This window comes from Enhydra lutris, unplaced genomic scaffold (assembly GCF_002288905.1).
Source record: "Enhydra lutris kenyoni isolate GAN:26980312 unplaced genomic scaffold, ASM228890v2 scaffoldscaffold24, whole genome shotgun sequence".
NCBI classification, from domain to species: domain Eukaryota; kingdom Metazoa; phylum Chordata; class Mammalia; order Carnivora; family Mustelidae; genus Enhydra; species Enhydra lutris.
In genome coordinates this window covers 16,036,464-16,060,117 of record NW_019154108.1, presented here as the reverse complement: position 1 = coordinate 16,060,117, position 23,654 = coordinate 16,036,464, and the positions used below count along the sequence as shown (strand labels likewise).

The following is a 23,654-nucleotide window of genomic DNA, read 5'->3' as shown; positions in this document are numbered from 1 at the left end:
CCTAACCTGTATACCTATTGTTTCCTTTTGTCTTACTACATTTGCCAGAACTTCCAGCACAATGTTAACAAGGAAAGGTGAGCAGGACCATCTCTGCCTAAGTATGCATTTAGGTTCCTTTATGTCTTTTCATGGATTGACAGCTTATTTCTTTTTAGCACTTGTAATAATACAAAAGCTTCCAGTTTCTCACCATTTTGATGTTAGCTGTTTAGATTTTTTGTAGTACTGTGAAACTGAGAAAGATACCCTCTATTCCTGTTTATCACGAATGGGTGTTGGATTCTGTCACATGCTTTTTCTACATCTATCAATAGGATCATGTCACTTTTCTTTTTTAGTTTGTTGATGTGATAGACTTTCAAATGTGGAACCAGCCTTGGATACCTGGGACAAATTCTACTTGGTTGTAGTGTATCTTTTGTAAGTAATCTCTACACCCAATGTGGAGCTCGAATTCATAACCCCCAGATCGAGTCACAAGCTTTACTGACTTGAACCAGTCATGTGCCCAATTCTTTTCGTAGTTTGGACTCATTTTGCTAATATTTTGTGGAAGACTATTGCTTCTATATTCATGAGATATTGATCTGTAGTTTTGTTTTCTTGTATCTGTCTAGGCTTGGTATTAGGGGAATACTGGCCTCACAGGATGAGCTGGGAAGCAATTCCTCTGCTTCTATATGTAGTAATTTGTGACATTTTTTCTTAGTTTTATCTCTTCTTTTTTCTTTTTTCCTTGGTTAGCCTGGCTAAAGGCTTTACCTTTGATGGTAATTTTGCAAGGTACTAGGCTTGGTCTTTTACTCTCTACACTTTTTTTGAAATCATTCACTCTACTCCTTCCTTGCTTGTATGGTTTCTGAAGAAAATTTGAATGTAATTCTTATCTTTTTTCTTTTATAGGTCAGTTCTTCTAGCTTCTTTCAGGTTTTGTCTTTGATTTTCTGTAGTTTGAAAATGATAAACACCTAGGTGTATTACTCTCTCTCTTTTTTTTGCATTTATTCTGCTTGGTGTTTTCTTAGCTTCCTGAATCTGTGATTTGGTGTCTGATATTAACTTGAAGAAATTCTTAATCATTATTGTCTCAAGTATTTCTTGTGTCCCTTTTTTCTTCTTTTGCCACTCCCATTATGTGTGTTAAACATTTATAGCTATATAGGGTGTTGTTTTTTTCAGTCCTTGATACTTCTTTTTGGTTGAGAATTCTGGTTTTTAAAATTAAGATGTAACTGACACATAAACATTGTGTAAGTCTGTCTACAACATACTGACTTAATACATTTATATATTGCATTACCACGATCACAGCATAGTTAACGCCTCTATCACATCACATTATCATTTATTTGAGTAGTCTATCGATACGCCCTCTAGCACAGAACTTTCTTTTCCTCAGCCATATCCAATCTACAATGTCCGTCAAAGGCAGTCTTCATTTCTATTAGAGTGTTTGTTTATCTCTAGCAATTCTTTCTGATTTTTAGGATTTCTGTTTGTTTACCCTGTCCGTTTGTGCATGCTGTCTACTCTACTCGTTAGACTCTCTAGCAAAATCAATCATAGTTGTTTTAGATTTCTGTTCTTATAACTTTTTTTTTTCAAGATTTTATTTATTTATTTGACAGAGAGAGATGACAAGTAGACAGAGAGGCAGGCAGAGAGAGAGAGAGAGGGAAGCAGTCTCTGCTGAGCAGAGAGCCCAATGCGGGACTCGATCCCAGGACCCTGAGACCATGACCTGAGCCGAAGGCAGTGGCTTAACCCACTGAGCCACCCAGGCGCCCGGTCTTATAACTCTTAACATTCCTGTCATATCCGGTTCTGATGTTGGTGGGCTCTTCCAATTATTTTTTCCCTTTGATAGGTCTTTTCCTTTTTTTTTCTTTTGAGAGAGAGAGAGAGAACAAATGCATGCATATGCATGTGGGAGGGGCAGAGGAAGAGGGAGAATCTTTAAGCAGGTTCCATAACCAGTTCAGAGCCTGATGCAGGGCTTGATCTCACGACCCCGAGATTACGACCTGAGCCGAAATCAGGCACCCACCTTTGTGTATGTCTTGACACCAAATCTTAATCTCAAGAGTTTGTCCTGAGAGCTGAACATGATGGACTGGGTAAAAGGAATTGCTGTAAACAAGCCTTCAGTAATGCAGTGATAAGGTCTGGGGGGAGGGAAGGGGCTCCATAGTCCTGTAATTCTTAGTCTTTCAGTGAGTTTATGCCTCTGAACTGTGAACTTCACAAGTGGTTCTACAATGTTTTTCTTTCCTCCTTAGGTGGGACAGGTTGTCTAGAGTAGCCTGCAGTATGGTCTTTTCCTTCCCCCCCAGTTGCATACTGATAATACTCCAGTAGGTCAGGGTCTGGTTAACTAGACTGCCCTGAAGACAGACCTTGTTAATTGGACTATTTCCAAATGATTCCTTTCCCCCCTCTCCCTGCCAAAGCATGAGAGAATTTTTCTCTGATATTTACTATGGGGATTTGGTCGAGCTCATGGAGGTAAATCTCACAGTACAGTGGGGGCACCATGATGACTGGGTCCCCTTGGCATTTTTCACTCTCAGACTTCACATGGAGCCTCTTACAATTGATCAGTTATAGCTCAGGTTTTTCTACCCCAGAACTGGTTCCTCAGAGGTCTCCACTTTTCAGTCTTTGCTCTTGGGAAGCCAAGATATCCTGTATTTGTCTCTCTACTCTGGGAGGCAGGGATTTGCCCTGTGTTCTCTCCTTTCTCACAGATCCAAAAAGAGCTTTTGATTTTTCAGTTGTGTTTATTTATTGTTAGGTTGGCATGGTGACTTCCAAGCTTCTTACATGTGCAAAAGGAGGGAAACCAGAAATACCTCAATTTTTAAGATAAATTAATGATAAAGAAACGACAGAGTGCTGAACTCTTCTGAGGTTCCAACAACTTCTAAGTGTAACTCATTTACAAAGCAGTTTTGCTGAAGTCACATTTATATTAAATGATATTAAATATATAAATTATAAATATAATTAAAAAATTATTTGGTATAGCAAAATTTAAGGCTGAATTGATTTCAGAATCTGTATATTCCTTCATTGAGCTACCAGTGTGGGGGGGTATATAGTGCAGTTATCCTTCCCTTTTCGATCCTAATTTATTTCCATGTACTTTTTAAACTCCAGGTCAATTTCTTTAGAGCCGATTCACCTAATAATCAATCCCTCATATACAGGTTGCCTAAAATTCGATTTCCTTTGTTTTGTTTATGTATGTATTATCTAATCAGTCTGGGGATAATTTAAAAAAATTTTTAACCAATTTATATAAGGGAGCTCCCATTTTTTCTATCATTATATTTGAGGTATTCAATATATCATGGATTTTATCGATTTTTGAACACTTTTAAAACTTTGATTCTAGTCTTTAAAAGCCCTTTCTATAGAATTTTATGTTTCTAACAATATTTATCAATAGTATTCAAGACATGAAAAGTAACTTGCTAAACAAGGTTATCTTGATAATATCACTAATATCCTTATGCCTTATGCATAATCCAATGATATGTCATGAATCAGATGTTCTAAATAACAATAAAACCTATACATTTATTTGATTTGATAATAATCATCACTATGTCAGTCTACCCATTGTCTTGCCTGTATTTACAATTTTTTTAAAACTAAGTTTCCCTAACTTTGTTTTTTTAAGATTCTATTCATTCGACAGACAGAGAGAGACAGTGAGAGAGAGAATGTAAGCAGGGGGAGTGGGAGAAGGAGAAGCAGGCTTCCTATTGAGCAGGGAGCCTGATGCAGGGCGTGGTCCCAGGACCCCGGGACCATGACCCAAACTGAAGGCAGATGATTAACATGGTTTTCATTTTAGTAAATGAAGGTCAAGAATTCCAAGTCTACTGTTAGAATGTCATCCTATAAGTTATTTAACATATCTCAGAGTCACAGCTAATCTGAGACTATTGTCTCTAATGCAAAAGGGTTTAATTTCTCATATTGCATAGACTCTGAAGATAAATAGAGATGTCTATTACACGACATTTACAAGTACCCGCAAATCTCTTTCCCCACTCTGCTTGCTACTGACCCTTCAAAATTCAGGTCAAATGCCATTTCCTTCATGAAACCTTCCCAACCTCTCCTCCACGCTATCACATACACATAGTACCATTTTAACACTTACAAAATTATAATAATTTTTCCAACATGTTTTTCTTTTCCATTAGATCATGAGTATAAGAGCTAGAGAAAAAAAATCCCATGGCTCGTTATGGTTCTAGCATTTAGGCCAGTCACTGATATAGAGAAGGTTATTAAAAATAAAATGTTTGTTTAATAAATGAATAGATTTTTATATCACAGAATAAATTTTTAAGTTAAGGCTTTCGTTAATATTTCTCACACCATGACAACATTACTTAACAACTCAAGAAAATAATGTGAAATTTGTGCTTAATAATTAGGTTTCATGCAAGGTTTTAAACATTCCATTTTCATCTTTTTAACCTAAGCTGCAAAGAATATATAAATATTTAAATACAACTGATGATGAATCAGCAGCATCTAGGACTATACAAAAGTTTTAATTTCATTTCCCTCTTTTGTATTCATCTTCCTCTTTTTTAAACTCCTTGGCTTCTGCATGTAGAAGGTTAAAAACACTTATTTTTTTTAAAGGTATTATTCTTCACTATGCTTACACAGAAGCTTTGAGAAATTAAACTCTTATTTGGAGCAGTAATACCCTTAATTTTAGAAAAAAAAAAGTTAAAATATTATAAAGCTGTGGCAAAACAGAGAGAATAGGCTAGGTCTGAGTACATCTGCCCATAGCTGGGGACATCCTGGCTGAGGGGAGTAGAGCTTGGGCCTGGGGCTGGCAGCTTCACCACCCAGGATCTCCAGGACTCAGCATTCCCTACCACTGGTGTCCCTCAGATCCACTGTGAGAACATGGTATAGGTCTTAGCCTAGACATTCTGGCCACTGACATCACCTACTACCTGGTCCGCAAAGGGATGCCATTCCATCAGGACCACAAGATCTCCAAGAAGGCCATGTTCATGGCCAAGACCAAAGGGGTTGCCCTCAACCAGTTATCGCCGAAGGAGCTATGGGTCATTAGCCCAATGGGTCATTGTTCGTGGGCCACATGGGCTGCCTGTGGTACTACAGACACAGCACGGAGCAGTATACTACCTTGAGTGGCACAGTGGGCTCTATTGTTGACAGGCAGATCAGCTCAGTGTGAGCACTGCTGCAGGCCCAGCAGGCCTAGAGCCCCCCCCCCACCGGCCCCCGATTCCAAATAAAGCAGGCCCAAGAGGGAAAAAAATCATAAAAGCTGTGCCATTTAGTAGACAAATGGCAATAATTAAAGGAGCTGTTAAGGAGGTACTACTTTTCCAATAATCTCGACCAATTAGGGAAAGGTACTTTCAGAAGTCTTAGGAACTTGCTTGTTATAAGAATAGATCACTTACAACCATCTCTTCTGGTGGAAACCAATTACTAACTGTATCACCTTCTTTTGCTTGGTTACAGTTTTTAAGGAAAATACAAAGTTCCAGGTATATTTGTATTACAGAGTTTCTATTCCTAGAGACTTATCAAATGTGTTGGTGTGAGAAGTGAAGGATATGCAAGGAAATAAAACTTTTATTTTGTGCTTTGTCTGAGGACAAAGAAATTTCATAAATCAAACTCTCATGCTTTCTCAAAGAGAAGACAAGCTAGAATACAGGAGCCGTTGTATCTCCTGTCTTCTTGTGGTGTCCACAGAGGCTAATAATGGGGTGCTACAATAAATCTACATCCAGGCAAGTATGTAACTGTCTGAATTTACTCTTAAACAAATGTCACTTTGGGTGATTTGTGGTCTCTATTCCTGCCACTGATATAAATCAGGGAGTAGTAAACTTTTTCCATAAAGGGCCAAATAGTAAATATTTGAGACTCTGCCAGCCACACAAAGTCTCTTTTCTTAGCTCATAGACTCTACAAAAACAGGATTGCAAGTAAGATTTTACTCAGAGGCTGACTCCCCATACTTTAAGAGAGCTACCTTTATATTCAATGTCAACCATGATTTTGAGGAAAGGGTCAGAATGGGGCAGCAGGAAGGAGAGTGTAAAAAACAGTTTGGGGATATCAATAATATTGAAGCTCCATGAATAGCCACTTTTAATACTCTAAGAATATTACCATAAAAAAGAATCAGAAGATGCCATTCTCTGGCAATCGTGTAGAAATTTTTCTTTAAACTGGAAAGCAGTTTTTAAAAAGTTAGTTCTTATTATAAAGTATTTATAAAAATAATTTTTAAATCTACAATAGAAAGTAAAAGTGCTGAATTATTTCAGCTCCAACTTCTCTTCCAATTAAGAGATTATAACTTAAAAAAAATTTTGGGGGGGGGTTTAAATAAAGCATTTGAGAAACTGGTGGGTATGAGTGCACGAGTTGCATAATGTAAAGAACGTTTCAGTAGCCAGACACTAAATCCTGAATCTTTAAGAAATCAGCCTGAACCTAAGTGAAAGATGAATTTCAAAGAAGTTGCAACTAGTTCTTAAAAAAAAAAAAAAAAAAAAAGGGAGACTTCCTTCCTTTTTGACTCATCTCTAAATTTAAAACTAAGTCCAACCACAATCAATGTAGGTTCACTCTTGGTATCTCATGTCCTACACCAAAGCAAACACTGAAAAGCATTTAAACCAGTTCAGCAAACATCGGAAAGGATGCTGAACTTACTGCAAAAGACATCTTGAATTTACTTTCTAAATCAAGAAAAAATGTGAACGCGAAAGTTGATATCCCTTTTCTCCCAGGAGTCTGAGTTTAACAAAGTCTAATAAAAATTAAAATGTATTTGTTATTACATCTTCATTTATGAATTTAAATAATATGACAAATGATGTAATTTCAGAGAAGGGCAATTAAGAAAGATAAAGGCCATAGGGACAGTGTCCCACAAGCTGAGATAATGAACAAATAATATTCTCAAGCCCGGGACTAAATGTGTATATTCCTGTATTCTGATAACCAAAACCCTCAAAAAAAAACCTATAAAAATTAGAAGTAAACAAACCTAATTCACTCATTTTAGTATTTCCATTTGTTTTGTATGCCGAATCTGCAAGAGAGATAGCAAGAAAATGATTAGAGCTTAAAAGGAAATGCATCATATGGTACTCTACCACAGGTTCATCATCAAAACCTTAACAGATCTTTATCATTACAATACTTAAAATAACAGTTATCCATCCATCAAAAAAAACCCCAAAAAACAAAACAAAAAAAAAGCAAACCATCCTAACTTTTTCTTAAAGAAAAGGACTGAGGAGTAAAAACCTAATGGGAAGATAAATAAGGTTCTTTTTTAGTTCCCATGATAAAGCCCCCTTATTGACTAATAAACTCTGAAAATGAAGCAGAAGTAAACTGCTTGGAATAACTTTACTAGTTTTCTTTCATAGTCATGAAATCAACTTAAGGGTAACATTTTCAGAGGTCTTAGTCAAAAAGAAATATAAATGAGGCAGAAAAATTTTATAGCCCTGAGGTATAAAGCCTCAGTTTTGATTTTTTTAGTAGCATTATGCTGGGAAGAATAAAAAGTTCCCAATCCTAGTTTAAAATCATCATGCTAACAAAAAGAATCATAGCAACATATAAGAACAACCTCTTAAAAATAATGAGGAAGCCCTTTATATATGTAAATGGAAAATAAGTAAAAATAAAAACAGACAATAGGAAGGTGCATAAGAGTGTTAACTGGGCTAACATTTGTGTTAAGAAGGGAGGAAAATATCATTAATACATGAATTTCCTTGTATCTCCATAAAATATCTCTAAAAAAAGACCTAAGAAACTGAAGACATTGGTTGCTTCTGATGAGGAGACTTAGTAGGTAAAGGGCAGAGAAGGTAGGGAGACTTTTCATCGTATATTTTAGTAACTTTAAAATTTTGAACCATACGAATACATGTACTAACCTATTTAAAAATAAAACTATATTTATAAAACAGTTAAACCAAGAGACAAAACAATCTCTTACCAAATCTTGGACTTCTTAGAGGGGGTCTACGCAGGCTGATTATAGGATCTTCACTCACCACTAATATAGAAGAAAAAGCATTTAAAAAAATATGAAATGTCAAACATACAAATTTATTATACAATCATCTATTTATTCCACAAAGGTTTTTCTGAGCCTTTCATTAAGTATGGGAATATAATGGTCAACTATAGACAAGTTTCCTGCCATAAAAAGTTTATGAACGTGATGGAAAGATAAGCAGTTCTTCTGAACAGACCACATTTATATAAAAAGAAAAGAATACCAAATAAAACTCTTCTAATAGTTCCAATTAAGAACCAAAATTTTCACTGCAACAGCAACTCAATTATTTATTCCATTTGGGGCTTATCCTCATTAGGGATTATTCCTGGCATATTTTAATTTTTGGGTTAACTTCCTTAGAGTTAATATAGTCCGTCCAAATTTTAACCTTGGGTGTACTCAAGAAATTCAAGCTCTAATTTTAAATGAAATGTTAATTCAGCCAGGATTTGTTTCAGACTAAGATTCAATGGCATAGGGTTAATGGAAAAGCCAATCCCATTAGATAAAATGTTAACCTAGCAAACCAAGGTGTGTTTTATCAGAGAGCCCTAAACAACGTGAACTAAAAGTCCAATATACATCTAAATTTGGATTATAATACATTTGTTTCATCTGTCTCTGTAAAAAGCATTCTGTTTGTCTCGGTATAATTGTGAAAATCATTCTGAACTGGTTATCACTGGTCCCCTCCGTTACACTAACTGCCTGTATTTGTTCTGACAAAACGGACTTAACCTAATTTCCCCTTTCAAGTATCTAGAAGAGATATTCTGAAGGATCAGTTGCTCGTTTGTTCAAAAAATACTTACTGAGCATGTTTCTATGCATCTTAAAGACACAGATGTAGAGAAGTGATTACACTGATTTTACATAGCTCAAAAAAGGCAGAACTAAGATCAATAAGAGAAAGTTACAACAAAGTAGATTTTAGTTCATTACTTAAACAAATAAATTATTGCTGTTGTCTCCAAAACAGAACAGATAGTGAGGCAATGATTTCCACTTCAGTGAAAATGATCAGGGACTATACGTATGGAGGCTGACAACCTGCCCTGATAAAAACTTTGAGTAGATGACTTCCCTCAATCTTCCAGCTTTAGGATTTTATGAACTATCTACCTTAGTTGCTCGTGCTTCACACATCAGGTATTGGAACTTAAAGAAACAGCTTTAAAAATCCTGTACACGTTCATAATCCCATCATTACAACTTTCCTCTTTTCCTCTTCTGTATTCCCACCCTTTTCAGGTTTAAAACCTAAAGCTCAATTTAATCTACAGACATCAATTACTATTTCAGTTCCATCTTTTAAGAAGCAATTTCCCTATGCTCTATGATATACATAGCCTTGTATAAGATATTTAAAGGAGAAGGAGTACCAAAGAGAGGAATTAGAGAATAAAATAGCAAGTGTCCTTCTTTTGTAGCAATCTTCGTCCCTTGACTGCTTTTGCTCACCACTGCACGCCCAGCACCTAGCATGGGGACTGGCAAAAAGCAGGTGCTCAACAAATATCTGAAGAATGAAAGAATGTTCCAAAGAGTCAAATGTTCAGCACCCAAAGAATCAAATGTTTGTGACAAAATAGTAGGCATTAAGAAAAACTTATCTATGATGGTTTAGCTAGAAACCACATCGTTAGAACAACAAATGAAATTCTAATATAATTTCACATTGTAACACCAGCTTCATGATTTCCAGAAAAGAATGAATCTGATTACAGAACAGTTATATAAGTGTACATGGAGTAACCTGAATGAACAACCCAATGGCTATTTTAATGTGAAAATAAATCAATTCTGGAACTTCGAACAATAAGGGTTCAAACTGTATACCTGTTCTAAATTAATATGATCGATGTTTACCATGACTTACAAAAACAGGATGACAAATGATGTAGTTGTCTTTTTTAAGCTGCTTTAGAAGGTGGCCCCTTGGTTTAGGTCTTTAGTCTTTTTTTTTTTTTAAAGATTTACTTATTTATTTGAGAGAGGAGGAGGGAGAGAGCATGCATGCGTGCAAATGAGGGAAGGGACAGAGGGAGCAAATCTTTTTTTTTTTTTTTTAAGATTTTATATTTATTTATTTGACAGAGATCACAAGCAGGCAGAGAGAGAGGAGGAAGCAGGCTCCCTGTTGAGCAGAGAGCCTGATGCGGGGCTCGATCCCAGAACCCTGAGATCATGACCCGAGCCGAAGGCAGAGGCTTCAACCGGCTGAGCCACCCAGGCGCCCCGAGGGAGCGAATCTTTAAGCAGACTACCTGCTGAGCAGGGAGCCCTATGCAGGGCTTGATCTCACCGCCCAAGAGATCATGACCCAAGCTGAAACCAAGATTGGACGCTTAACTGACTGAGCCACCCAGGTGCCCCTCGAAGCATTTTCCTAAGAGAGTTTATAATCTTAATATAGTAACATAGGCATTAAATATAAAGGGTATGTTTATTTGGAACTAAACTTGAACTTTATTCTAAATTGAGAATAGAATAAATTATAAAGCATAATTTTTTTTTAAAGATTTATTTATTTATTTGAGAGAAAGTGTGTGCATCCATAGGAGGGGGAGCAGAGGAAGAGGGAGAGACTCTCAAGCAGACTCCACGCTGAGTGCAGAGCCTGATGTGGGGCTCAATCCCAAGACCCTGAGATCATGACCTGAGCTAACAAGAGTCTGATGCTCAACTGACTGAGCCACCCAGGCACCCCAAAGCATTATCTTATCAGAGCAATGGATAAGGAAACAAGTCAAGATATGAGTTTAAAAAAAAAAAAAAAAGGTCAGGGATGGTCAATTTCATAGTTACCACTACTTATGGTTGTGGGACTTTCCTGATATCAAAAAAAGCAAACTGAAAATAAATGGAACTAAAAACCAAAGGATACTAAACATTAATAACTGAACTAAATCCTTTCCCCTGCTTTTTAAAATAGTTTAAACAGTTTTTTAAAACTCAATTTTAAAGACTTTAAGACGATCAATGTAACCCACTTCTATGTTACATAGATACTAAGACACAAATATTCTGCCACTTTAATATCTCTGAAATTGGGAGGCATCAGACCATCTCTGGCATATTAGGAGTTTAACTGGCAGCATTTCTTCCTTCTAGGTGGTACATAAAACAATGATGTGAATCTTACAACTGATGACATTTTGGATTTGATGAAATACTGACCATATCATGTCATGATTTTATCATCCAGACTATGTAACCCATTTTATTTTATTTTGTTTATTTTTTTATTAAGTAGGCACCATGCCCAGCATGGGGCTTAAATTCACTACCCTGAGATCAAGAGTCCCATGCTTTACTGACTGAGTCAGCTAGGCACCCCCCAGTTAATCCATTTTAAATGGAAAGTAGTGCTACATATTCATGCAAGATACACTTAATGAACTTCACTGAGATGCTAATTGTTACAGAGCAGAGTGACAATGAGGTACTTGGGGGAAAATGAAAAGGCTTTGGAGAAGACAAACCTGAGCATAAATTTTGGTTCCATCATACATCATTTAATTGTAGGGAAGAGTCTTAGCTTCTCTGAGCTCCTGTTCCCTCACCTATAAAATGGGTACATCTACCCGGCAGAGTTATGTGAATGAATATGCAAAGTGGCTGGTAATTAGTATCCATCCCATCTTTTCTTGACATATGCCTGTATGGTTTAATTCCAGAAACAATCTATAGAGAAGATTCGCTGAACCTCTGAGTTAAGTTATGATATGGGATCCTTGATGAACCAGGCTATAATGTGTACATACAAAGAAGCTGGCAGATCAGGCAACAAAAATCACTTTTCTTACCTGGAATTTCTGGTGTTCTCTGGATAGTTTTCTTTGGGACTGTCTGGCTTAAAATAGTTTGTGAAGATGGTTCATCCTCTAAAAACAGACATGACATTTGTCAATATTCAGAACATATGACGTGGGTAGAGCTTATGCAATACATAAGCAGAAATGCAAGTAATTCATTTCTTTAGAAATGTGTAATTAGATCTACCAAAACAAAGGAATTCGGGTATAACTACTCTTAACGCAGCATTAAAATCAACTATTCAGCTCTGATGCTTTACAAAAAAGGTATATTAATTTAGAAATGTAAAAGATGGGCCAGAGTTTCAGAAATGATGTGGAAGAAAGCAGAAGTGTGAAGAATGTTTAGATCCTCATAGACTGACTAATATAGAAATAAATCCTTTATGTATTAAAAAAAAGTTAGCTTGTACAACTGCACTAGGCTCTGCGGCAGAGTCAATACAATGTAACCTATTTATTGCGGGCCGGTGCAAAGCGCAAAGCTGTCTTCAGATATCGAAGGAGATAAAATTAACTTCAAAGATGATGGGATCTTTTGTCTTCAGGAAGTTTCTAATCTTGAAAGAGAGATAAAACTAAGCGGGCTAAACTGTCTTGAGTAGCTACACCCAACAACAGCTTACATCTCTTTAACGTAAAGTTTTCAAAATCAACGCATCTTCAAATGTGTCCGCACTTCATGGATCAGCAGGTACAAGCGTTGTCTAGTACTCCGCTGAGCTGACAATCCACCTCCTCTTTGAATCTGGCAATGGGCTACCACTAACTATGTAATTCCATTGTGATTCAAACCCCGGGAATTTTAGCTCATAGGTGCCTTACAGGTGGCCAACACCAAACTTCACCTGTGACTCAGTGTTAGATGGGGAAAGAGGTGGTGGGTGGGAGTGGACGGCTTAAGGGAATTTCTTCCCCAGTGACTTACCTAAAACCATACACTCGCTTTGCCAACATCCTTTCTGCCCATTTAGAGGAAAACTAATTAAGAATTTTTGCAGAGACCACCATACTTGAGAAAGAGTTCAAGTTTATCAGGCATTAGGGATCTAGTTCCGTATAACTGCCTTAACCCACCTCGGTGTAAATACTGGCGGGGGGGGGGGGGTTGACTCCAGTCCATTCACCCACTACGCTATCCCTCGAAACGCCCACTGACCAAATTTCCCCTCTCTCTCCCCCGACCTGGGTGGCGATGGGAAAGGACTGGAGGGTTACATGGCACCCTAACTCTCGGCTGGGGACTTGTGGCCTCTGAGAGTTAGAGGAAATGGAAGTGGCTTTGGTAGCAACATCCGCAGGACAGAGGGGACCGAAGTGAAACCGAGCCTGAAGTGCTCCGCTGTCCCGCCCGCCCCCCAACCCGCCGTCCCCCCATAAAGGCCTGCAGAAAGAGGCCTTTCGGAGCCTCCAAGGGGATGCCCAGGGATGCGCACAGTTGCCCGCTCAGGTCGCTCCGCCCGACCGCCTTTCCAAGCCTCCCGCCGTCGCCTCTTCCCCGCCTGCGGTCGGGGCGGACCCCGCGTGGGGGCGCCCGCCCATCCGCGCCGCGGAGCCACAGGAGCCCGGGCGGGGATGAGCTGCGCGGGGACGCACGCCCGCCCGGCACGCGCACACGCGCCGCTAGCACCCGCGCGCTGCGCTCGCTCCCCGGTTCGCGGCTGAGACTGTTCCCTCCGGCGGCCTCACCTTCGGAGGAATGAGAGTCCCGTAACCCTCTCCTGGTGGTAACCGGAGACGGCTGGAGCAGGGGCTGCTGTGACTGCTGCTGCTGGCGGATAGTCCTTCGCGTGTTCATCTCCTCGGCTCCCTGGCGTCGCGGCTGCCTCCGCTGCCGAGACCGAAGGTAGTAGGCGCTTTCTCTCACTTCCTCTTTTGCAGAATCAGGCCGGAACTCATCTAGCGGGACTCGTCTTCTCGCCGGAGACTTTTCTTTGGCCGCCCGGGGCTCGAAGTCGCCGTACACTTCTGGCGGCTCCTCTGAGAACCTCACTTCCCGCCGGCCGTGGCGCGACGGCGAAGGAGTTCGGTACGCAGGCGCGTCACTGGCACCGCCATTTTGAGGGGCGAGCCGGCGTCTTCCCTCCCGTAGGGGGGCCCGGGCTGTGACGTACATCCCCCAAGCTTCCCTCCCCGGCTCCGCCCGCCGCCCGTCGCCCGCCATAGTTGTTGACTTAGCTTGAGTCGATCGCGAAGGTGGTTTGGGGGTCCGTAGATTGTCCTGTCGTTGGTGGCGACGACTTCTCGTGGTGTTGGGCGGTGGTCGCGGTGGTCAGGGAGGCAGTTGAGAGTCGCCGGGGCCGCCGCCGGCGTCGTCGCTGCTGTGCTGCAAACCTGCCTCTGGGCCCATGGTGTGTCCTGAGGGCTGTGGGAGAGGCAGTGCCTATGCCGGGTCAGCTGTTGCGGGTCACTCCCGCCTCCTGGCTGAAGGCACCAAAGAGGAGGAGAGGGAGGACGACGTCGCTGTCCTTGCCCTTGGGGGAGGGAGGGAGGGGACGACGAAGAATGGACAACTGGCCGGGCAAATTGCCTTTCCTAAACCCAGCTGCTCGTGGCGAGTGTTACCCGCACGCAGGAGACGCCGGTCCTGGCACCGGGTTCCGAGTCTCTGGGAAAGGCCGAGCGAAAGTCGGGTGCAGAAGTTTCTGTCCTCGCCCCCAGGCTGTTGCGCAGTTTTCCTGGAACGTTTTTGAGCGACTGCTACCTTAGCCGTGCCTTTCCAGGTGTTTCTAGGAGGAGTAATGGTTTAAAGATAGGTCGACAAGTGCCGTCTTTTCTTGGAAAAATTTTTCAGTTTTGAGCTCCTTAAGAAGGCAGCGAGTTTTAAATTTTAAGTCACCTGTTGAGAGTCCAAAATCGTATCTGCAGGCGCACACACACGGGTGGATTTCCATTTGCAGAATTTATGCAGTCTTCTTTCTGGCATTCCTGTAAAAGCTCTGTTCCGGTAGCATTGTTCAGAAACCCAAGTGGTGCCGTGTTATGGACATTGAGAAATACTCGGATTAAGTAAGAGCAATATAATTTTAACTTGTGATCCGTTGTTTTTATTTTGATTCTGGGTATGATGTGATCTACTGAATTTGGCTTAGGGATTCCTGTATTTAGTTTACCGAGTAAGAGAACCTGCTGAGAGTTACTTGTTTCACCTCTCTATACCATGTTTACAGACGTGGGTAATCTGCAGATATTTAGACAAATTTAGACATAGAGGTGGTCAGTATTTGGGAGAAAGAGTAATGTTACCTCATACATACACACTTGTCTTCTTGGAGGGCTTCCTAGAATTGATTTTAGTGAGTGAAGAAATTATGTAATTTCGGGGGCGCCTGCTTGGCTCAGTGGGTTAGGCCTCTGCCTTCGGCTCAGGTCATAATCCCAGGGTCCTGGGGTCGAGTCCCGCATCGGGCTCTCTATTCAGCAGGGAGCCTGCGTCCCCTCTCTGCCTGTCCCTCAGCCTACTTGTGATCTCTCAAGTAATAAATAAATAAAGTCTTTTTAAAAAATTGTAATTTCGGGCACCAGTTAAAATGAATGATTCTGAAAACGGAAGATGTTTACTTCAGGTGTTTTAAATCACCTTAGAATGCTTTTCAGCAACTCCGTTGCATAACTGGGCAAAAATTTCAATTTAATCTTCAGGTGTTACTATGTTTTCATTAATAGTTCATAAATTCGGCTTCAGACCTGGTTACATGCTTAGCCTGTCAGGAGCTTAGTTTAGTTTTGTTTACAATATACAACATAGCCAAAGAAATTGGAGGAAGAATAACAAAGGAGGTGCTACTTATTTTTTAATCTTTTAAGTTAAAATTAAAAGTGTATTCTCCTTTATCGGCTTGGATAAAATGATAGAGTATTTGGAAAATTTGTGGGACTTAATTCTTCTCTGATAAAATGCTGAAATGATTGATACATGGTAATACCTGGCTTTTATTTTTTTTAATTTTTAATTTTTAATCTGGCTTTTATTTAAGTAATGATTTCTCTATAAGGTGCCTATAATATTGCTCATTATTAACATAATAAAAGTTTCATAATGTAATTATTAAATAATATAAAACTTTATAGTATTAATATACAAAACTCATATTATGAACATTAATGCATAGTAAGTACCTCTTTCAAACACTTACCAGTACAGTTTCTATGTAGGAACTTGGACACAGCCTTTTAAATTTAGGTTTGGGGACATATTAAGAAAGAAAGGATGAGAGATTCTATATGTTACTGAACAATCAAAGAAAATGATCTTCATATCATTGAATAATCAGTACTGTGTTACACTAGCTGCTTGTAAAGGCTTAGGAAAGAAACTAATGGTTTTGGCTTTCCAAAGAAACAAATAGGGAATCATAAAATCACAGGTATGGTAACTTTGATGATAACACATATATTTGCTTAGGATTTTCTCTCTTTTGTCTAGCTAACGATACGTATTCCTAGCTCTGCCATACCTGCCTCCCACACCTAGCAACCTTACGAATACCAGCTTTCATCACTAACTGTGAGGTAGAGCTAAGCTCTTGTCAAACCAGATTTGCTGCTGTAGATATTTTCCAAACTACAAGGCTGGCCCATAAGAGGTGACATTAGAGGCAGTAGATTCATAGCCAATAGTGTAAGGGACTTGCTGGGTCAGCAATCCCAAGATGGAGCCTGAGCTCTGGAGGTTAGACAGTTACTTCAGGAATTTGAGGTATATAGAGGAATTCAGTGGATCACAAGAAAAGTCAAGGAAGAGAAGAAATGATTATAACAAATAATTTAATTTACATATTTATCAAACATCCGTATTGCCACAGAATAGACGTTTGGTAAATGTATGGGTTAAATTAACGTGTATTCTTTATCCTTAGGGAATTTGCCATTTATTCGGAGAAAGACATACACCAAAAATTATAATTCAGATTAAATGACTGGCATCATTTATATACCCAGCTCTCATGCCTAGGTCTAGAAGTCTAGTGTTGTTGACACTGGATTTCTAAAGCAGCTGTTCTAAAAGAAACATTTAAAAATAATGTAATTTTTGTAGGAGAGTTTTTTGTTTAGGGTAAGCAGAAATCCAGTTATTTACTGAGAAAGCATCTATCAGTTCTTTGAGCATAATCACATTTCTGGTCAGTAGGGAAAGAACTTTGTATCTTAGTAGAAAAGCAACATAAGTTAAAGATTAAAATATTCAGAAAGTAAACTAAAGAAATAGTAGCTTACTCCATTCATTCCCCATTCTCACAAGTAAAAGTAAAAATATTTTAAAGACCATTAATACAAACGAAAGTGTCTGGAAATGTTATACTGAAATTTTAAAAAGTTAAAGTAAGTGGGATATAATACTTATTCTTTGTTGAATTAGAAATTGCAACATCTAGGAATGTTCCCAAATCACAGTGTTTCTGTGATTTCCGCAGAAAGAATGAGAGATGAAGGCACCCAAAATCACCACTACATGAAGAATCGTTAACCAAATAAATATTTGAGCTTCTGCTCTGTTCTAGACAAACCCTGCTCTAGGTTCTGGGGATAAAGCAGTGCAAGACTAGACTAAAATACAACCAACCCTGCGTTGGAATTTATATTCTATGGGAGTCAGATAAAAAAGTAAGTAAAATAGTGTCTTGGTCAGAAATGTTACGAGGAAAAAATAAGGGAAGAGTGAGCTTTAAGAGGGATTTCTTCTGTGTTGTTTTGAATTGGTGTTGATCAGGAACAGGAATTTTAGGCTTCCTTGGCTGCCCCTGGCTGATCACGCGTTCTAGCGTAAATTCCTTGCTCTCAATCTTAACATTTATATAATCAAAATAATAGCTATTTTAAAAAATTTACTACTGTCATTTAGCAAATACCGTTACGTTTATTAATTAGCACGTTTGCTCACTATAACCTTATGAGGTATGTATGTAAGAGCCTTGCCCCCATTTGACACAAGCAAACGGAGGTTTGGATTAAGCAACTCGTTTGCGGACACACACCTAGCAGAGGTTCCAAGTCACGTCTGCCTGGTGCTTGCCATTACTGGGTAGTGCCCCTCACAGAGTTGGTGCCATGGGTTGTTCCAGCCTGTAAATTTACAAGGACTAGAGTCTGTGGTGGTTTTGCAGAGATGGGTGCCTTCCTGTGGGATTGCAGGGGACCTGGTCCCGGGCGGCTCTGTGGGGCGCCCTCGCCACGCCTCTCGCCCGGGCTTTGGCGGGTGGAGGGGGGAGAATGGAGGAAGGGGGGGGGGGGCGTCCTGAGGAGGAGGAGGGGCGGGCCGACTACCAGTCCCAGCATTCCGCGGGCTCCTCCCCTCCCCACTGAGGTCGTGTCACGTGGACAGGAGCTGGGACGACGTTCTGATCCGCCGCGTCCAAGGAGGGGTGCAGCCCGGCTGCGTCGTGGAGCGGAAAGAACACCCGAAGGGCTCCCCTGACGTTGACAGTTCACAGTTTAAGACCCTGCTAGAATTTGTAAGTAAGTAAAATGTATATACAACTTTTCCGTGTGCTAATATTTTATCTGATATCTTCTTTGGAGAGATTTTTCTGAAATAATCCCTCCCCACCCCCACCTCGGTACTGCAAAAAACCTTAAGCGGAGCAGTTTGGGGGCATATTTTTGTTTAGGAGTAAAACAAGAGAAATCAGATGTTACAAACACTAAACAAATTAAGGTGGGAATAATTGTTTGGTTTGGACTTTGAGACGAGAATTAGAATTCCTATAAGTCTCAAAATATAAACGGGAAATCGGCCAGTGCAGGTGGAGATTACACTCTTTACCTGCATGCCTAACAGGGTGGCATTATTTCGTCATCTTTATCCTATAAAACAGTACTCTCCCCCCGCTTTTTTAGCCTTAATGGTGCTAAAAAGGGCTAAGTTTGAAGTTTTGGTAAGAACCTACATTTATTTTTTTGTTTACATATTATATATGTACATACATATTTTTTCTCAGTTGAATTTCATACCCGTTGTGAAAGTTTACCCCTTTTTCTTCCTTCAGGAAAGTGTGTAGTGTTCTATCAGTCAGGCTTGTTAGACTTTCTACATAGAGTTTCTTAATCTGATTCTACATACTGCTTTTGTTTCAGTTTTACCTGTCTCTGAGTTTTAAAACATTTTATTTTTGATCTGTATGAGAAACCCTTTACTTGTCCGTATTTTTTTTTTTTTTTTAAAGAATTGGGGCTGTTGGGGGGCAAGGAAAAGATTTAGGGCCATGGAATCTATCCATATTTATCAGTTTTATTTTTTAAGTACATGATTAACATATACATGGCTAGTGGAAAATCATTTAATGAAAAAAAGGAACTTCATTGTAGAAGAACTAAAAATGTCCTTGGAAGCACCTGCGTGGATTACAACGGTTTGAAAAACTGGTATTTGCTACGGAAACTTTGAGATCCTCTCCTCAGTAATTTTTTTATTATATTGAAGGCAGAGGCCACAACCTGATTACCAGTTTCACTGCTGGTTCATCACATAACCATGAGTGACTCACTTAAGTTCTATTTCCCGTATCTTCCTTGCTACCATAGAGAAAATACTAGCCCGAGAGCTCCTGTAACTTTATGAATAGAGTAACTTACAAATTTAGCTAATAATACTTGAGGATTTTGGAGTATTTTAGTAATGTCTTATGTCTTGTATGTAATTCATTTTTGCCTGAGATGTTATTTTAAACTGTATACTATGGAACTCCACCTTTCTCTGAAGCTCCATTTGAATTTCCTTACGGGAAGTTTGCTCAGAGTAGCCCTATCTGCTTTCTGTTTCTCATTTTGCATATAGAATTTGTGTTAAAATCTCATTAGTGTTTTACATCTTATGACTACTATTGTGTCCCACAAGACGTAAGTCCATATAGTGACTACACTTTTAACTTTTGCACAGCAAATCAAGCTTTTTTTTTTTTTAAAGATTTTATTTATTTATTTGACAGACAGAGATCACAAGTAGGCAGAGAGAGGGGGAAGCAGGCTTCCCGCTGAGCAGAGAGCCTGATGTGGGGCTAGATCCCAGGACCCTGGTATCATGACCTGAGCAGAAGACAGAGGCTTAACCCACTGAGCCACCCAGGCACCCCTCAAGCTTGTTGTGAATAAAGAATGATTGTCCCCATCATTGATCATGACTGAGCTTGGAGTCAGAGCTGAGTTTGAATTCCTGTTCTGTCACTGTGTGACTTGGGCAGGTGGCTGTATTGCTCTGAGCTCCTTTCCTCATCTCCAAAATTGAGATGCATAGGGTTATTTGGAGTATTAAATAGGATAGTTTAAGGACTCAATAGATGGGAACTGTTAATACTAATTGGGCTACTAACACTGAGGAAGTTGGTCCATGATTTTGATAATCAAAACAGAAAGGAAGAAAATTCACCTATAATTCACTACCTCAACAGATCAAATTGTTGTTTTTTTTTTAAGTGTATTCCTTTAGCCCTTCACCATAGGTATACATAATGTAAATATAATAACCTTTTTACAAAAAGTCAAATTTGAAAGAATGGTGTGTTAACTTCTGAGAGTTTTATATAAATAAAGCTCTCTGGGTCTGCCTTTATTCTGATCTAGCGAAGAAACAGCAGAACTTTATTTTAGCCCAAGTTCAAATAATAATAGTTTTTGAGGGCTTCTTTTGTGTCCTCATAGTGGCAAATGTGGTACATTATCTTTTTAACCCTCAGTGCCTCTTCTTTCTAGGTAGTGTTACTCCTTTTTGTGGTTAAGAAAACAGAAGACATAGAGAGGAGTTCAACAACTGTGCAAGCCCAGGCAGTCTGACTCTAGAGTACAGTGCTGCAAGGGCTTTATCTTCGTACCTTCAGTGTCTGGAAGTTAGGTCGTATATGTAGGCAGGAATTGATCCTGGAGGCTGACTTAAAACTTCTTTGTATAAAAGTATAACAGTATCTATAATTACTGTAACCACTTTAAAAATCTTTTTATAGGAAAATAGTGAAGAATAGGGAAGTGTAGACTGTCTGAACAAGTGAAGCATTCACCTATAGTTTTATTAGCTGTGTCAGTAAAAGTATGATTTATATACAAGGTGAGTTACTAAGAGTAAATTTTCCTATGTTTATTAAACAAAGGGTCTACACTGAAAGAAAACTTCTTCAAAGTAGTGTTTCTCAAACTTCGTAGTGAAGCATTAGAATCTTTTGTCAAACCTCTTAAAACATAGCCTGCATCAGCCTCTCAAATATTCTGGTTAAAGTAGGTCTGGGGTCAGGTCCAAGAATTTGCATTTCTAATATGCTCCAAGATGACGCTAATGATTTCCAGCTAATGAGTTTAGTAAGGAAACAAATAGTGGTGGCTATCCAAATTGTTGATTTGACAGTGAAACTTTGGTTTTTAAGCATTATCTTTTGCTAAAAGGACCGAGGATTTTTTTTGAAACACTGTTGATCCCAGGGCTGAAGCAGGGAGCCTGGAACATCTTGTGCTTGAAATTAAGGAAATGCTCAAAAAAATTTAGAGGCTTGTCGAAAGGACACGGGAACCTACTTGAAGGAGCTTCAAATGGCCAAAGTTGGAACAATTTAAGCAACAAAATGAATAATGGTAGTATTGAATTTTAAGGCAGGGAACAAAATTAAGTATCCACGTTGAATGGGTATAGTTGAATAAACAAACAGGAAAAGGGACAACTCTTTCTTAACTGAGGAAGTCCAGTGAATGAAATGAATGAAAAGCAGGAAGTAGAAAATCATCAGGCATACAGCACTATAATAATTTTTTTTTTAAGATTTATTTATTTATTTGACAGAGATCACAAGCAGGTAGAGAGGCAGGCAGAGAGTGAGTGGAGGAAGCAGGCTCCCCACTGAGCAGAGAGCCCGATGTGGGGTTGGATCCCAGGACCCTGCGATCATGACCTGAGCCGAAGGCAGAGGCTTAACCCACTGAGCCACCCAGGTGCCCTTGTAGTAATTACTGCAGACAAAATTCACTTATAATGCTAGTGGATGGAAGTTTGAGGAAAATCAAGATATTTGAATATTCTGAAAAACTCTCTCAAGGTAATTACAGCTGGAAAGGAAAAGCAGTAACTTGGCATTGGAGATACCATATTATCCCAATGATTGAAGTTAACATCACCAATAGCAGGACATGGACATCATGAACTCAGTGATATGATGCAGATAGAAGGATACAACATCATTTCTTCAGTAATACTGCTGCCAAAAATGCATGAGAAATGTCACGAGAAAACATTATACAAACCCAAATTGAGGATCATTCTACAAAATAACTGACAGTTACTTTTCAGAAGTGTCAAGGTCACAAAGACTAAGTAAGTTCACAGAAGACAAAAGAAACTAAAGACTAAGACACTGTCAGAGTTTAGAGATTCAGGAGAATTAACAACTAAATGTGATATGAGATCCCAGATAGGATCTGGAACAGAGAAAGGACATTAATGGAGAAACTGGTGAAATTTAAAAAGTCTGTAGTTTAGTTAACTGATGTGTACCAATGTTAGTTTCTTGGTTTTTTTATTTAAGATTTTAGTTTTTTTACGAGATAGAGAATAATACTGGCATATTATGACAATAAATATAGTCCAGAGGAGTGAGCAAGACTTAGAAATTTAGTTTTAAACACAGACACAAATAGCATACGTATAGGAATAGAAATACCCGAACTTGGCACTAGGTCCCACTATTGGAAGTTGTGTATTAACCTTAAAGATTTTACTGCTGGTGTTTGAATTTGAACCGTGACTTTTGGGCCATTAGGGCAAGGTCAATTGAAATGTACGCATAAATGTCTGAAGCAGCTGTTCTGTTGTAGGTATGCTTGCAGGCCACACATACACCTGTTTTGTCTGTCAGTTGCCGGAGTGAGAGGCAGCTGTTTTCCAACTCAGGATCGTTTTTTTGTTTGTTTGTTTGTTTGGCTCATGTGTTCTTTATAAGAGGGAACAGTGTATGTGGTAAGTTGTGCTGAAGATTGTCATCCATATGTCTTTTCTCACTGATTCCAACACTGCCAAATTAGAAATAGTTTCTCACAAAACAGTCTGAAGACTTTCTAAGGAGCATTTATTTTCATGATATATTTAACACAATTATTTTAGATTATGAGAACTTAAAAAGAACGTTCCTGTTTATGCCCATGCTCCTTAATCTCCTGCCTATAAATTCCAAACTACTAAAAAATATGAAACTTGAATGGTTTGACTTTGTGTATGAAACTTATCAGAGAAATTGTCTCATATAAAAAAGAGGTATTTTTTTTAATTGGTTAACCTTAGAATATAATACTCCATGGAAGAAAATAATTAAAATGGGAACTCATGGTTTAATTTATATTTTTATATTTTTTCTGTATATCTGTCTTCTGATTTTATATATTTAAAGAGTTAGTGGAGGCTGAATTCTAAGGAATATGTTTGCCTGGAGAAGTCACCCCAATCCTGACTCAGTCTGAGACTTACATTATCCTACCATAAAAAGAACAAGAGAATTTTTGTCTGACAAAGGCAGATTTGAGCTTGCTTACTAACAGCCATTCAGGAAATAGCAAAGAATGAAATAGAATATTTAGAGAAGATAAATATTTAATGTGTATTAAGCTGCCGTTATTAGTAGATACAGATTTCAGTGGGTTAGAATTTCATTTTCATTTTGCAGTTAAAGTGCTATTTTCTAAATTGTCTTCAAAATTTCAGGAAGAATCCTAACTTTACTGTAGTTCTTACACACAGGAAAAACCTGATTTTT

The 23,654-nt window shown here is 38.9% G+C and overlaps 2 protein-coding genes across 7 annotated transcripts in view; one reads left to right on the top strand and one right to left on the bottom strand.

Moving 5' to 3' along the window:
• Positions 1-14,262, bottom strand: part of LOC111150651 (torsin 1A interacting protein 1) — a 41,735-nt gene extending 27,473 nt beyond the window's left edge. For 2 of the 3 annotated variants that reach the window (XM_022508140.1, XM_022508141.1), the window contains exons 1-4: positions 13,627-14,262; positions 11,929-12,006; positions 8,054-8,113; positions 7,085-7,129 (exon numbers count right to left, since the gene is read on the bottom strand). In XM_022508140.1, coding sequence (XP_022363848.1) covers positions 7,085-7,129; positions 8,054-8,113; positions 11,929-12,006; positions 13,627-14,101 — 658 coding nt within the window. In that variant the 5' untranslated portion in view covers positions 14,102-14,262. The remainder of the gene's footprint in view (positions 1-7,084; positions 7,130-8,053; positions 8,114-11,928; positions 12,007-13,626) is intronic. The other variant, XM_022508142.1, reaches the window with a different exon arrangement.
• The window catches only part of LOC111150652 (torsin-1A-interacting protein 2-like), a 41,247-nt gene continuing 31,331 nt past the window's right edge, over positions 13,739-23,654 (top strand). Inside the window, exons 1-2 of one of the 4 annotated variants that reach the window (XM_022508145.1) lie at positions 13,904-13,966; positions 18,260-18,389. The gene's annotated coding sequence lies outside the window, so the exon portion shown is untranslated. Of the gene's footprint in view, positions 13,784-13,903; positions 13,967-14,496; positions 14,947-18,259; positions 18,394-23,654 lie in introns of those variants that run through there. The other 3 variants (XM_022508146.1, XM_022508144.1, XM_022508147.1) reach the window with 3 other exon arrangements.